This window comes from Carcharhinus amblyrhynchos, chromosome 6 (assembly GCF_965287045.1).
Source record: "Carcharhinus amblyrhynchos chromosome 6, sCarAmb.v2.hapA, whole genome shotgun sequence".
In the NCBI taxonomy this organism is placed as follows: domain Eukaryota; kingdom Metazoa; phylum Chordata; class Chondrichthyes; order Carcharhiniformes; family Carcharhinidae; genus Carcharhinus; species Carcharhinus amblyrhynchos.
Genome location: NC_137329.1, coordinates 112600317 through 112620254, shown reverse-complemented (window position 1 = coordinate 112620254; position 19938 = coordinate 112600317). Strand labels below are relative to the sequence as shown.

Genomic DNA, 19938 nt, shown 5'->3' with positions numbered 1-19938 from the left:
AATAGATTTAGATATATTGGACACATTTAAAACTATTATTAACCAATTTCATAATCAAATAGTTTACTGATGTTTACCAGTCAGAGCTGAAAATTTAAAGCATTAAAATTATATGATATGGATTAATAGTCGAACAACAATACTACTAGGCCATCACATCTGTGGAGAGAGAAACATAGTTATGTAGTTTTCTGGTTAAATATGTGTGCTGTTGTAAAGTGCCAATAGCATTTATTTCCAGAATTGGATTATGATAATTTTTGCATTCATTACATATTAAGTAAACCCTGAACGTGCATTCAGTTTTTAAAAGTAATTGCCATCTAAGTCTATGCTCTAGATGTCTGGAACAGTGACAGAGTTGATGAGATTTTGCATTAATTGACCATTTAGATTTTTGTTTGATCTATTGAAACTCATTAGCAGTGCAGTAATTGCAAGCATATTATGCTGTACCACGAAATCGAGAACCAAGTTATAGGCATTTATAATAACACACAAAAGGATGCTGTCTTCCACAAATTTGTTTGCTTCATTTCTGTGATTCAAGTGATTAGCATACCATTTCTCAGTGTTTATAAATGGTGTGTGGTGACCTTATTTCATGAAGGATTTGGATGGTGTAACAAGACTGTCCCTGCTTTGGGTTGTAGTTCCTGATGCAACCCAGCCCAATCTGATGAGCTAACAAGCTAACATAAGAACATAAGAAATAGGAGCAGGAGTAGGCCATCTAGCCCTTCGAGCCTGCCCCGCCATTCAATAAGATCATGGTTGATCTGTCGTGGCTCAGTTCCACATTCCCGCCCTCTCCCCATAACCCTTAATCCCCTCTCTTATCAAAAACCCACCAACCTGTGTCTTGAAAATATTTAGCGAGGTAGCCTCCACCACTTCAACGGGCAGAGAATTCCAGAGATTCACCACGCTTTGAGTGAAGAAGTTCCTCCTCAACTCCGTTCTAAACCGCCCCCCCTTTATCTTGAGGCTGTGCCCCCTAGTCCTACTATCCTTTCTGAGCAGGAAGAGTCTCTCCACCTCTATCCTATCCATCCCATTCATCATCTTATATGTCTCAATGAGATCTCCCCTCATTCTTCTAAACTCTAATGAGTACAAGCCTAGTTTATTCAGCCTCTCCTCATAGCTCAACCCCCTCAACTCCGACATCAGCCTAGTAAACCTCCTCTGCACTCCCTCCAAGGCCAAAATATCCTTGCGTAAGTACGGCGCCCAAAACTGCACACAGTACTCCAGCTGCGGCCTCACCAATGCCCTGTACTGCCGCAGCAAAACCTCCCTACTTTTATATTCAATCCCCCTCGCTATGAAGGCCAGCATCCCATTAGCCTTCCTGATCACCTGCTGCACCTGCAGGCTGGGTTTTTGCGACTCATGCACAAGGACCCCGAGGTCCCTCTGCACTGTCACCTGCTGCAGTTTTTCGCCATGTAAGTAATAATCCTTCCTACCATTATTCCTACCAAAGTGGACCACCTCGCACTTGCCAACATTAAATTCCATTTGCCATTTCCTGGCCCATTCGCCCAGCCTATCTAGATCCTTCTGTAGACTCTCCACACCCTCCGCGCAATTTGCCGTTCCACCAATCTTGGTGTCATCAGCAAATTTCGACACCATACACTCGGTTCTCTCCTCCAGATCATCTATATAAATGGTAAATAGCTGAGGCCCCAGCACCGACCCCTGGGGCACTCCACTAGTCACAATCCGCCAATCCGAATAGCACCCATTGACCCCCACTCTCTGCCTACTATTTGACAACCAATCCTCTATCCACGCTAACACCCTACCCCCAACTCCATGTCCCCTGACCTTCTGCAATAACCTCTTGTGAGGTACCTTGTCAAACGCCTTCTGAAAATCAAGAAAGACCACATCCACCGGCTCTCCTCTATCCACCGCCCTAGACACACGGTCCCACGTTATCAGAAACATTTAGTATAATAGAATTACAGGTCAAACATGGACAGTGAAAGCTCCTGCTGGTTACGACATACCGCCCTCCACTTCAGTTGATGAATCTATACTCCATGTTAAAAAACCATTTGGAGGAAGCATGAGAGTTGCAAGGAAGGAGAATATACTCTGTGTGGGGGACTTCAGTGTCCCAAGCAAGAGTGGCTCTGTAGCACCACCTCAGAGCAAGCTCATTGAGTCTCAAAAAACATAATTGCAAGTAGTGAGGGAATGGACAAGAAGGAAAATTATACTTGACCTTATCCATACCAGCCTGCCGACAGCAGATGTATCTGTAGGAGTGCGTACCACACAGTTCTTGTGGAAACGAATCCCATCTTTATATTGACAATCTCTTTCATCATGTTACATGGCATTACCACTGTGCTAAATGGGATAAATTTTGAACTGATCAACTCGATAACTCAAGACTGGACATCCATGAGACGTTGTAGGCCATCAGCAGCAGAATTACAGCCAACCGCTTTCTGTAACCTCGTGTCCCAGTATAACTCTGTTCTACAATTACCACCAAGCTAGGGGATCAGCCCTGACTCAATGAAGAGTGCAGGAGGACATGCCAGGAGTAGCATCAGTCATATTGAAAAATGAGGTGTCACACTGGTGAAGTTACAACACTGGCTAAATGGCGTAAGTAGTAATGCTAAGCTAAGTGATCCCACAACCAACAGATCAAATCTAAGCTTTGCAGTCCCGCTACATCCAGCGTGAATGGTAGTGGACAATTAAACAACTTACTGGAGGAGGAGGCTTCACAAATTACCCACCCTTGATGAGAGGGAAACTAGCACATCTGAGCAAAAGATAAGGTTGAACCATACGTATCAATCTTCAGTCAGAAGTACCGAGTGGATGATCTTGGCCTTTTCCAGAGGACCCCAGCATCACAGATGCCAGTCTTTAGTCAGTTCGATTCACTCCACATGATATCAGTAAATGACGGAAGACACGATACTGCAAAGTCTATGTGCCCTGACAATATTCTGGCAATAGTACTCCAGAACTTCTGTGCCCCTACCCGAGCTGTTCCATTACAGCTGCAACACTAGCATCTACCCAGAAATGTGGAAAATTATTCAGTTAAGTCCTGTATCAAGAAACGGGATAAATCCAACCCAGCCAGTTACCGTGCCATCAATCTACTCTCAAACGTCAGTGATCGAAAGGGTCATCAACAGAGCAGTCAAGCAGCATTTGCTTAACAAAAACCTGCTCATTGACGCTCAGTTTGGGCTCCACAAGAGCCATTTGACTCCTGACTTCATTACAGCCTTTGATTAGATGTAGACAAAAGAGCTGAACTCCAGAGATGAGGTGTGAGTAACTGCCCTTGATTTTCAAGGTAGCATTCGACTGAATATGGCATCAAGGAGCCTTCATAAAACTGGAGTCAATAAGAATTGGGGGAAAGCTGTCCTCTGGTTGGAGTAATACCTGGCACAAAGGAAGATGATTATGATTGTTGGAAGTCAGTCATCTCAGCTCTAGGACACCAATGCAGGGGTTCCTCAGGGTAGTTCCCTAGGTCCAAAAATACATTATAAATTGCATTCATAATCAGCAATACTGTCTTCATTGAAACCATTTTATTATTTGTTTTCAGAAAAGCTGAGGACTATATGAATGTGGAACTATGTGGTTACAACTTGATTAGGTGTTTACTTGTCTTTGTCGAGCACTTAGATGCAAATCATAGAGCTTTGAAAATAATATAAAATTAACCTGACTTCAGCTGATGTTGGGCAACACCATAGAGCGTTTTAGTAGATTATCAACTTTTGGAATTTTCCACAGTAAAGCTATTATCTATGGCTTTGTCTTAATTACGAGCATTCAGTTCTGAATACCCATTCATCAAGAATGCTGTACAGGAATCAAGCAAGTAAGCTTTTCTTTGGAATATTTTTAAATTAATACTTTCAAACAAGCAGCAGGCTGAAACATACTACTCAGATGTACATTTTGAGACTGAGGTCCTGCAGTATATATATAGCCAGTGTTTTCTGGCTGTTATTGTGAGAAAATATCACAACTTGATGGTTCGCTGGAAGGGATTTTAGAAATTAATTAGAATTTAATTTTCAAAAAATTTGCAAAGCATAGAAATGACAATAGTACTGCTGACGCTTCGGTATTACAGGGCATTGGTGAAACCACGTATCTGGAATTGTGTACAGTATTGGTCTCCTTTTGTTGAGGAAACATGTAAATACATTAAAAGCAGTTCAGAGAAGGTTTCCTAGACTAATACCAGGAATGGGTGGGTTGTCTTATGAAGAAAGACTGAAGAGACTAGGTTTGTAGTTTGGGAGTAATTTGGGAGAAAACTAGGTCAGATGAATTCTGCCATAAGCACCTCTTTATGGGCTATAAATTTTTAGGCAGTCCCTCAGGTCCCCGGAGGATTTTCTTTCACTCCAGGGCTGTGGATCCTTAGGTGACCAAAAAGTCCAATGCTGGTTCTGCACAGTGTATCACCAGTGGGGTAGGTAGTGTTTGATGAGATGGATGTGTTTGATGTTCAGATTTTGGGATTCTCTGTCACATTCCAGGAATGGGTGTGTTGTCTTATGAGGAAAGTTTGAAGAACTTAGGTTTCTATCCACTTGATTTTTGAAGAGTAAGAGATGATTTGATCAAAATTTTTAAGATCTTGAGGGGTATTGACAGGGTGGATGTGGAGAGGATGTTTCCTCTTGTTGGAGAACCTAGAACTAGGGATCACTGTTTAAAAATAAGGGGTCACTCATTTAAGACAGATGAGGAGAATTTTGTTTCTGAGGGTTGTGAATCTATGGAACTCTCCCTTAAAATGAAATGGAAGCAGAGTCTTTGAATATTTTAATGCCGATTGAGATAGATTCTTGATCAACTTGGGGGGTGTAGATTAATAAGGTTAGGCATGGATATAGGTTGAAGTTACAATCAGATGAGCTATCTTATTGAATGGTAGAGCAGGCTCAAAGGGTTGAATGGCCTATTCCTGCTTCTCAATCTTATATAAGTATGTGTGATGAATTGCTGAGTGCAGAACAAATGTCTTTCCACAGATTTTGTGTGTGCTTGTGTACTGTAAATTGTGGTCAGGCATAATAGAGATTTGTTGTAAAGTAATTATCTCTGCCCTACCTCAACGATGCTTCCTTTACTAGAGAACATGCCTTATTGCATCAGTGCAATAGTTATCAAACTTCTAAATACCATCCTTATGGTGAGGGTCAGTAAAACAAATGGACAGCATTTCAATGCCGATTGTCTTGAATCTTGCTCCTGCGCCAGACAAAATTGGTCTATAATCCCTGATTTTCCTATTTCCTACCTGATTGTGCTTTTGGCAAAAGTCCGTGATCTTTTCTTATTTTAAAGATCTTGCATTGGTTGGAGCTAGAAGCAAACACGAGAGAGTGAATCAGAAAAGAGTGTTAACTGGGCTAAGTGGAGAGATTCAGCATGCATGGATGATAGGGTACCATAAATTGGAGAAGAATCAATGGAAATAAGGAGAAGCCTGTAATTTATTCTGAAAAACAAGGGAATATCCCTGCAATTTTGTATACCAAAATTTAATAATTTTCAAGTGTCCCTACTTAGTGGTCTGAAATGGGCCTGACAACTTTGTGACACTAAATATTGAATGGTACGTTTCATGCTTTAGAATCATAAAGAGAAATGGATTTCAAAGGCCCCAACTAGTTTCTTCAGGTTAGTTCTTTGGGTGGGATTTTACAGCTCTGCCGACCGTTTGGATCACCCAATCCCACTGGAAGTCATTGGACTTGCGGCTGGTCTGCATTTCTGGAACAGATCCCACTACAGCAGAACCAAAAAATCCTGGCTTCTGACTTTGTTTAAGGTGACTTTCCTTGCAAGGGAGGAAAAATGGAAACTGAAGAAATCCTGGTTGCTTGTTTGCTCTTTCCAAGTAACATTGGTAGATCCCTTGTTACAGGTCTGATTTGCTGTCTGTGAGAAAAATGTTGAATCGTCTCCTGCATTTTCCAACTGGTTACATAGGAAATAGAAGCATTAGTAAACTATTTGGTCCTTTATTAGGCCTGCTCAGTGATTCACGTGGATCATGGCTGATCGTTTTCTTCAATGTAATTTTCCTGCATTATAGAACCATAGAAAAGTTATGGTACAGAAAAGAGTTCATTCAACCCATTGTGTCTGCTGGCTGAAAAGAATAAGCCTCTCATTCTAATTCCACCCTCCAGCATCTGGTCTGTAGCCTTGCACTTCAGGTGTGGATGCAGGTATCTTTTTTTTTTAAAAATGAGTCAATGGTTTCTGCCTCAACCACCAATCCAGGCGATGAACTGCAGACATCTACCACACTCTGGGTGAAAATCATATTCCCTCCAATCCTTCTCCCATTCACCTTAAATCTGTCCTGATGTTTGACCTCTTCACTGGGGGAAACAAATTATCCCAGTCTACTATGTCTAAGTGCCTCATAATTTTTGCACACCTCAATCAAATCATCCCTCAGTCTTCTCAGTTCACAGGAAAATAGCCCTTATACAGTTGCAGCATACATTCCTGTTTTTGTATTTCATATCACTTGCAATAAAGGAAAGCATTCCATGTGCCTTCTTTACCACCTACCTGTCCTATCACCTTAAAGGACCTGTGGATATGCACTCCAATGTGTCTCACTTTCGCTAGCCCTCTCACTATCTTCCCATTTATTAAGTGTTCCCTTTTGTTTGCCCTCCCAAAATGCATAATCTCTCTGTACCCTAGAATCATAGAATCCCTACAGTGCAGAAAGAGGCCATTTGGCCTACTGAGGCTGCACCGACCACAATCCCATCCTGGCCCTGCTCCTGTAACCCCATATATTTATCCTGCTGATCTCCTTGACATTAATGGCCAATTTACCTAACCTACACATCTTTAGACTGTGGGAGGAAACCAGAGCACCTGGAGGAAATCCAAGCAGACACATAGGGAACATGCAAACTCAGACAGTCACCCGAGACTGGAATTGAACCCGGGTCCCTGGCGCTGTGAGGCAGCAGTGCTAACCATTATGTCACCATGCCGCCCACTGTCTACTCTGGGTTAAATTCAGCCCACTCATCCAAAGCATTGTTATAATTCTGGACTACACAGCTATCCTCTTAACTATCAACTGTCATGTGCAAATTTTCCAGCTATCCCCTCCATATTTAAGTCAAAATTATTAATATAAATCACAAACAGCAGGGGATCCAACACTGATCCATGTGGAACATCACTGGAAACCCTTTTCCATTTGCTAAAACATTTGTCGATCATTACAGTTTGCTTCCTCTCACTGAGCCAATTTTGGATCCAGCCCGCCACATTCCCCTACATCCCTTGGACTTTTAGTTTCTGATGATTCTACCATGTGGAAACTTGTCAAATGGCTAAAATCCATGTAGCCCACTTCCATTGCACGATTTTCATGAATCCTACTTCTTACTTCCTAAAAAAAAATTCAATTAAGTTAGTAGGGCATGATTTTTCTTAATGAAACCATGTTGACTGGTCTTGATTAATCCTTGTTTTTTTAAGTGGCAGTTTATTTTGGCTCTGAGTTTTTTTCTGTTGAACATTGCAGCAGGTCAAGGACACTCATGGGAATGAGATCAAGGTGCTGAATTAAAATTTCATGCAATAGGTAGGTTGGATTAATTCTTGCAAACTGAGCGACATTGTTTTGCAAAGTGTTCGCCCTGTCTGTGCGAACTGAGTGTAAGTGTTCTCAGAGTGGTCGCCTTTTCTGTGCGAATTGTTGAGCTCTGTAAGAGTTTTTTGTACTTCACTGAGATCACTTGAGTTCTTCTAAACTCCAGAGAATTTAAGCCCGGTTTCCTCAGTCTCTCCTCAGAAGACAATCTCTCCTCAAAAGCTATTTCAGAGATCAGTCTGTTTTTTGCAGTTCCTCTTAGGCAAGTATATCTTTGCGAAACTATACATAATACTGCAAGCACAGTCTCACCAAGGCTCTAAGTAATTGCAGCTAGACCTCTTTACTGTGTACCCCCAACATACTATTTGCCTTCTTAATTGCTTGCACAACAGCAACTTGTATTTCTACAAGTATTGCCTTTAATGTAACAAAATAGTAAAACATCTCCAGGCACCTCATAAGGAGCACATCTTAAAACAAATTTGACACAAAAAGCCATTTGAGATATTAGAGTATATCACAGATGTAGATTTTAAGGAATGCTTTGAAGGAAAAAGATAGAGAGGTTTAGGAAGAGAATTTTAGTCCTGGCAGCTGTAAGTATGGTCGCCACTAGCAATATGATTAAATTTGGATGCTGAAGAGACCAGAATTGGAGCACAGATATTTCAGAGTTGACTGGCTAGAGGAAATACAGAGAGATGCAGTGGGGGGAAGCCATGGGGAGAATTCTCTGGGCTCCCTGTGACATATTTCTTGGAGTGGGAGGTGGCGCGCTGTTCCCCAGTGGTGGGGTCGTCTGGTCCTGCTGATCTGAGATGGGATTTCCCATTGACTGCACCCCACAACACCAGGAAACCTGTGGTGTGGGTGTGCTGTCAACGACACTAGAAGATTTCGCCTGCTGGAAAATTCCGGCCAAGCTTAAGAATGTTCATCTTGGGTGGAAACCATTGTAGATCAGTGAATAGAGGGAAGATGGATGGACTGGAGTTGTCGTGCAGAATTGATTATAAACGGCAGGATTTTGGACGGCCTCAAATTTGCAAAATGTAGAAACTGACTGACATCTAACTGAAATATTAAACGTGCGACTGGTGCATGGAAGGTGCTCAGCCTGAACAGGAACAGTGAAAAGTGCCTTATTGTTGCTCGCTTGTGTTTTTTCTCTTGCCTCTGGACCAAGTATTTTCACTTCACTGCATAACTGACATTTTTTGCTATGAGCGACTTTGTATTTTCTGGTGTTCAGTTGCAAACTTGCAATAATGTATCCTGAAGCATCAATTTAAAACCTGGTCCTTAATCTGCATGCTAACCCATCCAAGCAAATCCTATAAAATAAAGATAGATGGATCCATACAGGCCATAGAGTATAGTGAACTGTTTGTATTTTAATTATGTAAACTGTAGGGGTGATTATTAATGCTCTTGAAATTGTGCTATTTGGTTTTTTTTTCATTAGTGTCACTGCTGCCTTGCAGTGCCAGGATCCTGGGTTCAGTTTGGGCCTTGGGTGGCTCTGTTTGTGGAGTTTGCATGTTCTCTCCATGTCTGCATGGGTTTCCTTCCATAGTCCAAAGATGTGCAGGTTATGTGGATTGGACATGCTAAATTTGCCTCTTATTGTTCCAAGATGTGTAGGTTAGTTGGACTCGCCATGGTAAATGCATGGGGTGAAGGGGGTAGGGTGACAGAATGGGCATGGGTAAGATGCTCTTTTGGAGAGTTGGTGCAGACTCAATGGGCAGAATAGCCTCCTTCTGAATTATAGGGATTCTACAATTCTACATTGACAGAAACTGGAAGTGTCTTTTTAAGTAGACATCATCATTCAATTTTTTTCAAAACAAACATTTGCGACCTGGCTTCATGTCTTAGGATGATATTGCCGAGGGCTGTATGATCACAAGATTTTAATAAGTAGTTCTACTGTGATCTAACTGAGCAGCTATATGTTATTGGCAGATTCTATCTGTACAGTGCTTCTGCTCCTTGGTAAGTTGCAATATAGAGGGAAAGACTAACAATGGAAACCTAATGGTTCTATTTTAATAGATTTCTAGTTTTCTTACAGTTTATTTCCCTTCCCTGCACTTGACTTAGTATTTCCTACAGTCTTTGCTCTACATGAAGTTACGTATGCAGTGTTCCCATTTTGTTAGTTTCTTGAGGTAACTGCTTTGATACAACAATCACTCTCGTTATGTTTTACAGCTGGTAGGGAGGAGGAGGGGAATTTCTTGCAAATGTTACATTCTTGTACTGAGGTCTGTCTCACAACACCGCCTCTGATCAGTGTGTGCTATTTACTGGTTCGTTATATGGCAGTACTGAAGCATAACTCTTGTAGGACCTAAGTGTGCAATGATGGTTAAAATAAAAAGGCTGCAATATTTGAGCAAAAGAACAGTCAGCTACAATAGTGGAACATTGCAGTATTTTGATCATCATCTCTTGATATGGAGCAGAGATGGTTGAAATTGTATGGCGTATTCAAGCAGTTCTGAGCATTGTCATCATTGGATTACGAACATATGCGGGCTACAGTAATCGTTAAATTTTTATGTTGGTGTTATCGATTGGCTGATTTGTAGCATCTCGGATTTTCTGTGCGAAGCTTGTAGCTTATCATTATTTGGCCATTTAAAATGATGGGGCTTGTGGGAATGTGGAGTACTCCAAGTGAAACATTAAATAAGTGGAACACAGTATAAAGTGGCATAATCTTTTGGGATAATCTTTTGTTTAAAGATATCCATTTTTTAAAAGTAAATGATGCTCGTGTAGAGAACATTACAATTTCCTGGTAGAAGTAGCCTCACTCTACCTCACTTGGCCATGACACCTCATTTAAACTTCCAAATTTATCATCCATGTGAAGTGGAAACACTTTATCGTTTTGCTAAGCTAGGGAATGGACACTATAAATTCTTCAAAAACTGCTGCCTTCCTAGTAACGTGTAACTCGCCACGTGGGGGGAGAATCAGTGCATCACTCCTGCCTTTTCTCAGGTTAGTCCTAATATAGAAATGCAACAATGCATTAATGAACAGCTCAACTGTTAATCCTGAGTGATCTTCGCAGGCTGGTCAGATTCTGTGCAGTCTGACAGGCTGTGTGTTCATGTTTTAAACAGTGGAGTCTTGCTGCTCCTCCTGGCAGTCTGCTCAGGTTTGTATGACCAATAGTTAAACTCAACTGAGCCTACACCTTCACAGATATGAACGTATTTGAGTGCACATGCTTTTCCACTGGACCCAATTTTGTTTCCAACAGAGTCTAAGCTTTAAATTCCATTTTTGTAATTGGCATTGTTACAGTTTTCAGGGTGCGTCAGATTTAGTGTCAAGGAATATACTCTCTTTGTAAGGATCAAAGTGCGACATTATGCACATGCAATTTCTGAAACTGTAGCATTGCCCAGGGTTGAAAAGTACGCCCTTGTCAGTGTAATTTGCTGATTAGAAATAATGTGTTTCGATGATGGAAAAATACATCAAACTAACATCTCTGGTTTACATAAATGAAGATCAATAGATTGCACGAGGCTACTATATTTTAACTTGAAGTTTCTTGGCTCACAAATAATGGGAAAAAAAATTTTACTCGCTATCCTAGTGACTGTGATTGTAGATCAGTTTAGAAAAGGCTAAATTAATCCTTGAATTTGTCTTCACAGGCTTCATGGGCATGAGTTTTTCTGATAGCTGGGAGCTTTGTGTGAGGAGGGGGTTGGGTTGATGGATGGATGGAGTCTAAGTATGCCGGGGAAGCTGGGTTCAGAGTGCTTGGGGGCCCTTGCACAGGGTGTCCCCATCCACTGAACTGAGAGATTAACCATCCCCTCCCACAACGGACATTGGACCCTCCTGATAAGTCCCTTTGCTGACACCCACCCATGATGGCAAACTCTCTTGATAACCGTCCCCTGCATTATCACCCTCCCCCCCCCTTGTCATAGCACCACACCTTGGCACACTTATGGTGCCAGTTGGGCATTGCCAGGCTGACACTGCTGAGTGGGCACTGCAAGGCTCTGCCCCCAACCACCCGGAAGCTTCAGTATGCCCCCCAGCATGGCCATGGTGTATGGCTGTAGTGATTCAGTGATTCTCATTGGTGTGATGTTAAACTGGCAAGGGGTGGGGTGGGGGGGAGGGGAGGAGAGGGGGCAGAAGCTGTGCGGGGAGCAGGCAAGCGATATCAATTTGGATCACTTCTATGTAATCTTGCTGGCAAAACAAGGCTGGAAGATACAAAACCAATTCTTGCCTGGTGCAATTTGTTTTTTTTCCTCCATGCCTGCTACATTCCCAGTACAGTGAGCCAGTAGGATTGCGCCCCAAGAAGTTAAACAGATGTTTACCATAATGTTTCATTACTGATGTTTTTAAGACTGACCTTGGAAAGAAAATAGTGAAGTAATTCAATATTTACCTTTTTTATAGAAGCAATACTCTGCAAGCTTGATCCGATAGTAAAATCCCTAACAATAGTGAAATAGCATGAGGGTAATGCAAAATGTTAATGTTTTAGATGTGACAAGTTAACTGAAACTTAGGCAGAAGACAAAGAAAAATAGAATTCTGAATAACCCGTGTCATTCCTGTATAATGAGCTCACAATGAAGAATTATTTTATATTCTACGTCTAGTAGATTCTGTTAGTTGGGAGACTCGTTGGGTAAATAATTTTGCAGACCAAGCATATCCATGGCATTTGATCTATTGAGGCAATTTGTATCCACCAAAAATTGAAGCAATTTTGTCAGTAATGTTTATTTGCTACTTGAAGCAAATTTTGAAGCATTTATTTGCTACTTGAAGCACATTTTGGTGCCACCCAGCAAATTAAATTTGTATGTGTGAATGCACTTAGCATTGATCCCAAACCTATTGCAGGTCCTATTGTAAAGTACATTCCCTAAACCACCCAAAGGAAGTTGAAGGTGAAAATCTCTCCTTTCTTCAGTACTTGCAATGAAATATTTCTTTTGTTTGGCACAAGGTACCATAAGCAGGACACAGGAGATTTGTGCTGTCAGAACAGACTCTACCCTTTGAATCAATTATATTATTAATCTGTCATCTTCAGCTCATACATTGTGTGCACTAAATGATTTTGCACCAAAAGTGATGCACTGATTGATTATTGATGTAAGTTCTTATTGCTATAAGTTCCTGGGAAGTTGTTGATTGATTATTTGACTTGGTTTGTGCAGATAAAATTGAACACATTTCACTGAATGAAACTGTATATAAAAACTGTTGATATGTGTGAAACCTTAAGGATATTTTTTCTAGCCTATGTAACTTTTGATCAGAATAATGGTCCATATTTTTCAGTGGTGGAGAAATGACATTTGCCATTCATTATGCTTGTAACTTTCTGCAAATACTTTCATGGACTTCTGAGCAGCAATGCAGTCATCAGGAGTCTGAAAACATACAGAAAGCAAGACAGCTAAAGAGAAAAACGAGATTAATAGGGAGAGAGGAGAAAGGAAAAGCAAAGAAAACATCAAATATTTTTAAAAGATCCATCAATATCTGAAGGAATGAGACTCCACATTTATGAAGTAGATTTCTAGTGACAGATATTGTTTACAAGTAATTAAGTTTTACCACATTAAAAATTCACAGACACTGAAGGGACAGTTCTCTAACATTTGCAGTTTGTTAGGTGATAATCTAGTGGCTGCGTACAGAAATGACACTTAATATGTTTCAATTTTGAGTTTCTCAGTGGCATACCCATACACTGGAGCTTGTGGAAGAGCAGGGCAAATTGGACAGCAACTCCAGAAGTTAAACATCAGGCATAGCAACATCTAGCAGAGGTTTAAGTAAATTATTCCTTAGCTAGTAGTAATCATCTTAAGCTGTCTGTCCATTACCACTGCAAGCCAACCATCAGACAGAAGAAAATCCCACAACTTATCACCTAATATCGCAACATTAGAAGATTTTACTTCAGAGATATTCAAACACTTAAACTGCCAAGTAAATTTAACGTTGAATATCTGTTGAATAGTTTGTTTGCAATTATTTTAATGTGTTTTATATAATTATAACAATTTGAAAGTAATACAGAAGTTATAATATGGGGATGCCTCTTATGAAGCCTTGTGTTTCTTTGGGTGAAGCCACGTAACACATGGTTTTTTTTCCAAAATACTGGAGGAGGAAAGGGAGGGGGAATGGGGAAAGAAAAGTGGATCTCCTCGTTCTGTTTGCCAGAACTGCTGCAGTGCGTTCAGCAAGAAATCCCTCATTATTTTGTCTTCCTTTGCCAGCATCCTGACCTAAATTTCTTACTGAAAACAGGTATAACTTTTTCCACTTGACCAGGGCTGACCTTGACATGTGCGTAATGTTGCACCTAACTCTCATTTTTTCTGCTGCTTACGATTGAGACACTCATGTCCCTAATGAGAAAACATTTGAATAAAAAAACCCCAGTATTTAAAGGCAACAATCTACCTTGTTGCAATATCAACCCTGCTCTGAAAATAAATAAAAATATTCTATCCATGTTTGTTTTACTTATAAAAACAATCTGCTAAAAAAACAATGGAGTTGTACCTAATGAAGATATGCTGAGCCACTATATTATGCATGTATTGACATGGTGCAATTTTCTGGCAATAGGGTACAAATACCCTGATGCCATAAATATACTTAGTGGGCCAAATGAGGATATTGTACTTCTATTGGCAGATTGTGGAACTCAAAAGGCAGGTCTGTGCTCTGTGGAGGCCAGAAAGTATATATTTGCCATTGCAAACACCTGAACAAGACTAATGCCTGAATAAAAAAATGCACATTTAGTTTGTTTTTTTTAATTAGGTGCAGGAAGGCTGTCTTAATCAGATAGATGTGACTGGTACTTTTTTTTTCTACTGGCACATCATTTTATAGCTTGTCTTTATTTGTAAATCAATGTAACATTTGGACGTAAACTATAAATTAAAACAAAGCATAAACAATTTATCCTGTACATGAACATCTTAAATGATTTTTATTCAGAGTCAAAACAATAGAAATCCTTCAAAGGGATATAGCTCAAGTTTGTTAATGATGTTCTTGGAAGAGTCCTTGAACCTTGATGCCATTTGATGTTTTTCTGACACCTGTATTGGAGACAGTATGGATCAGCAAAGAACTAAAGACAGTGTCTCACTTGTATATTTTGACAGATACTGCTTCTTGGTAAAGTGGAGGCTTTTTAGTGCTCTAACTTGAGCTACATCAGAGAAACCTCCCAACAAATTGCTTGTGCATTCATACTACCCAACTACAGAAATGGTTTTGCTTCGCCTATGCTGCAATTATAGTGTAAGTGCCAATTGAATCTGAGGTCGGGTCCAGATCTGACACTGAATAAGGCAGTCTCATTGTGTTGCGCTTGGATCATTTTGTACCTTGATACCTGATTTACACTAGTGTAGTGTCTTTGTGAATTTGTATCATTTTAGACAGATGCTGAATTTGCAGTGTGAATCCAATCTTTTTGTTTGGCAGTCATAGCTCAGCCTTTTGGGCCTCGACTCCCAGCACTTGCCTGCATCTCCATCCCTCCATTCCTCTTTTGAGCCTTCATAAAACACATCTCTTTGAACGAACCAACCTGGTCTCTGCTCCTTTGGCACAGCATCTTATTGCGCTCTTTTCTGTGTTAAAGACATTACAAAAATGTGAGTTTTTGTTGGTTTGAGTCTTTTTAATAATTTTAATATACTAAAATGAGGATTCGTTAGAAGCATAGAGCCATTTATGGCACAGGAAAACGCCATTCGGCCCATTGAGTGTATGCCAGCTCTCCTTGCAGCATTCCGGTCACATTCATTCTCCCACTCTATTCCTGTAGCCTTGCAAGTTTATTTCCCTCAGGTGCCTATTTGACATCCATTTGATCATCTCTACCTCTACCACTTTCATGGGCAGCAGGTTGCTGGTTATTATCACTTGCTGCATAAAACGAGTTCTTTCTTGCCTTTCCCTGCACCTTTTGCCCAGAACCATAAATCTGTGTCTTCTAGTCCTCTACCAACAGCATATTGGAACAGTTTTTCCTTGTCTGCCTTATCCAAACCTGCCATGATCTTGTACGGATTGATCAAATCTCCCCATATTTTCATGTGCTCCTTGAAGAACACCCCAGTCTAATCTAGCTAAAATCCCCTATCCCTGGAACCATTCAGGTAAAGCTCCTTTGCAGGATGTCAAGACACAAAAGTGTAGTGACCAGAACTGGATGCTATGATTGTGGCCTAACCGAGCTTTATGAAGGTTCAGTACAATCTCCCTGCTTTTGTACTTGATACCTCTATTTACAAACCCAAGATCCTTTATGCTTTGCTAACCACGCTGTCTCAATATGTCCTGACATCTTCAAAGATCGATGAACATTCATCCCCCAGCCCTCTCTGTCCCTGCACACTCTTTAGAACTGTACCATTAAATCTATATTTCCTCTTCCTATCCCTTCTGCCAAAATGTATCACCCACACTTCTCTGTATTAAATTCCTTCTGACACTTAGCTGCCCATTCTGGTAGTCTGTTGCAGTCAATTAATATCATTTTCACTGTTTGCCACGCCTGCTAGTTTGTTTGGCATCATTAAATTTTGAAATTTTACAATGTATTTCAATATCTAAATCATTTATAAATTTATATATCAAAAAAGCAGTGTTTCCTGCATTAACTCTTGGGGAACAGCCTTGTTTACCATCCTCCAGTCTAAAAAATATCCATTTATCACGATTTGTTGTTTTCTATTCCTTAAGTCAATTTTTAAAATCTAAGTTGACACTAACCTTTCTATTTCATGAACCAGCTATTCTGCTAACCAGCCTTTTGTGGGGTTATTTTGTCAAACACTTGCTTAAAATCCATATTCCATTTTGACAATATTCATTGAATTCACTGCACCAATCTTCTCCATTTGTTCACCAAAAATTTTGATTTGATTAGCCAAGCACAATTGTTTATTTCCAAATCTGTACTGGCTATCCTTAATTAACTTAAACCTCCACAAGTGACTTTGATTTTTCTTCCTAATTAATGTTTCTAAAACCTTGCCCACCACTGATGCTAACCTGACCTATTGCTAGGACTGTCCTTGCATTCTTTCTTGTGTAAGGGTGTCAGATGGGCTACACTCCAATCCTTTGTCATCGACTACGTACCCAGGGAAGATTATGGCAAGTGCTTCTGCTATCTCCATCCCTGCTTCCTTTAGCAATCTGGAATGCAAGCCATCTGGACCAGGCAGCTTGTCCACCATAAGTAGAGCCAGGCTCTCCAGAACCTCCTGCTCTCAATTTTCACTAAATCCATTGCCTTCACTGTCTCTGCCTCTACCAGTGTTTTCTCAGGTTCCTCTTCATAGCAAACAGTGATACAAAATACTCTTGAGTGTTCTATTCTTACCCTGTGCCCCTTACCCCTATTAGGACCCACTCCATCTTGGATTACCTGGTTACTGTTTGCATGTTGGTAGAAGATTTTTGACTTTTTTTGTATTGACTACTGTGCTATCCTCATACCTTCTCTTTGTCAGTCTTGTCTTCCTCTTCACTTCCCCTCTCAACTTATCATGTTTGACCTGATTCTGGCTTGAAGAGTTCATCTGGCATAAATCATACACAGTCTGTTTTTATTTTATCATATTCTGTTTTTGTTTCTTCTTATTCTCCAACATCCAAAGAGCCCGTGGAGCTTTTGTTGAAATGCACCTAACCTGTACCTAAAGCACCTCTTCCTTAAAGAGTAGTGTTGTTTTATTACAGTTTTTCCTCTCAGGCTTTGGTTGCATTTACCCTGACTAAATCCTTCTCAGCCCATTAAAATTAGCTCACTTCCAATTTAGACATTCTACTTTAGGTTGTGACGATCCCCATGGAACAAAATCCAATGTTCTCCCCGTGTCTGCATGGATTTCGTCCAGGTGCTCCATTTCCTGCCAAAATCTGAAAGACATGCTGTTTAGGTGGATTGGCCACGCTAACTTCTCCCTCAGTGCACCCGAATAGGTGCCGGACTGTGGCAACTAGGGGATTTTCATAATAACTTCATTGCATAATTAATATTAGCCTACTTGTGACACTAATAAATAAACATTAAACTTTAGCCAATACTTAGTTTTTCTATTCAGACTGCATGGAAAGAACAGAGCTCTTCCATGAGAGACTTTGTGATATGCTTTTGGACCGATAAAAATGACTTTCTTTCTGAAAAGATTTGTTAAAAATGTTGGATTTTGAATCAAGAACTTGCTTTGATATTTTGTATGAAGTTACCTTTGCAATATAAATGAGGCAGCAGAAATGTCTTCAGAGGCATCTCGTAAAGTGAATGTCTTTAGGTCCCCTGAAGGCACCAAGATGCACTTAGTGAAATGGGTTTCTACAGGTCCTTTGAAAGCACAGGCAGCAGCAGTAAATATAAGCCAGCACTACAGGCCATAATTTTGTTGTGATAACAGTTTCCAATGTAAGTGTGTTCTAGGTGCGCATTTCACCAGCAAGTGGGTGTAAAGTATGTTAGCAGTAGTTTTTTGTATTGTTGAACTGCTTCAAGTGGTCCCAAGTGAACTTGTAAATATGGTCATTAGTATCTATATGTATTTTTTTGCTTTTATACTTTTATCAGTTTTGTTTGTTCCTTCCATGTTTCAAGTGAAATTCCTCACGAGTATTGTTCATGAGTTCCTAACTTTATTTCAGATGACGTTGCATGTTAATCTTTTTTCCCCTCTCATGCGCAGTTGGTTTCTGATTCAGTTTTGTCTGTTAGTTAGATTATAAAAGACAGACAGTTTCTTGCAAGGTAGGAAGAGAAGCTTCCTCTCTTTATTTCATTGCTTGCTATCAGTTCCAGATGACCGACCCTGCAGTAGGACCTGCGTCAGAGGGAACTGTTTTTAATGATTGTTTAAATTTCCCTTTATTACTAGTGAAGAGGTTCTGTGATATAGTTCCACAGGCACTTGGAATACTTTGGTATTTTGCTTACAACTAAAATTTTACCTTAGATTTATTTTAGCATTCTATAAATCACTTTTCATTAAAGAATTGTCTTGGTAGTAGTTTACATACTGAGTGCAAAATTTGCTTCTGCCTTTAAACTTTTCTTTCATTTTACTGGAAGGAAGCAATAATGTTAAAAAGGCAAAGTTTAGCGCATTTCATCTGAAGGTGCAAATGGAAACAAACCGGTATGATATAATTGCCTTGCAGAGATGTGGTTACAGAGCGACCAGGACTGGAACTGGATATTTGTCATTTAGGAAGGATAGGTGGAAGGGAAAAGGAGGTAGGGTAGAACGTTGTTAATAAGGTATTAGAGGGGATCTTAGATTGAAAGATCAAGATGTAGAATCAGTTTGGAAGAACTAATAAACAGCAAGGGGCAATCAACGTTGGTGGGAGTTATTTGCAGGCCACCAAACTAGTGTTAATGTTGATGACGAGTATGTGAGATTGTAATACAGTAATAATGGGTGATTTTGATTTATGTACAGATTGAGTGAACCTAATTGACACAAATGCTGTGGAGGATGACTTCCTGAAATGTGTATGAGATGGGTTTCTGAAGCAGTACACTGCGGAATCAAATAGGGATTGGGCTATCTTAGATGTAGTATTATCTAATGAGAAAGGGCCTTGCTCTAAAGGAGCCATTAGGAAATAGTGACCATAATGTGGTAAAGTTTTATTAATAAGTGATATAGTTCATTCTGAAACTAGGGTCCTAAAGTATAAGAAAAGAAATTATGAAGGGAAGAGGGGCACATTGATTATGATGGATTATGTTAAAAGATTTAATGTAGACATGCAACAATATTGCATGACCTGCAACAATATACATTCCTCTAAGACACAAAAACGCAACAGGAATGGTGAATCAGCCATGGCTGACAAAAGAAGAGTTAAAGATTGCACAAGATCAAAGGATGTGGTTTATAAGGTTGGCAGAAAAAGTCTTAAGCCCAACGATTGGGAGCAATTCTGAATCTAGCAAAGGATGACCAAGAAACTGATCATGGGGAAGGAGAATATGAATGCACGCTAGCAAGTAACATGATAATCTATAAAAGCTTCTTTAGGTTTGTGAAAAGGGAAAGATTAGCAAGGACAAATATCGGTGCATTTCAGGTAAAGACTGGAGAATTAATAATAGAAAATAGGGAAAAACGGAAACTAAACAATTACTTTGTGTCTGTCTTCACTTAGGAAGATACAGAAAATATCCTGGAAATACAAGG

General features: G+C 40.1%; 1 protein-coding gene across 6 annotated transcripts in view; it reads left to right on the top strand.

Moving 5' to 3' along the window:
• The window catches only part of cnot2 (CCR4-NOT transcription complex, subunit 2), a 131472-nt gene that overhangs the window by 30963 nt on the left and 80571 nt on the right, over positions 1-19938 (top strand). For 2 of the 6 annotated variants that reach the window (XM_080191211.1, XM_080191205.1), the window contains exon 2: positions 14866-15004. The exons of the other annotated variants lie outside the window; for them this stretch is intronic. In XM_080191211.1, coding sequence (XP_080047337.1) covers positions 14972-15004 — 33 coding nt within the window. In that variant the 5' untranslated portion in view covers positions 14866-14971. The remainder of the gene's footprint in view (positions 1-14865; positions 15005-19938) is intronic. 6 annotated transcript variants of the gene reach the window in all.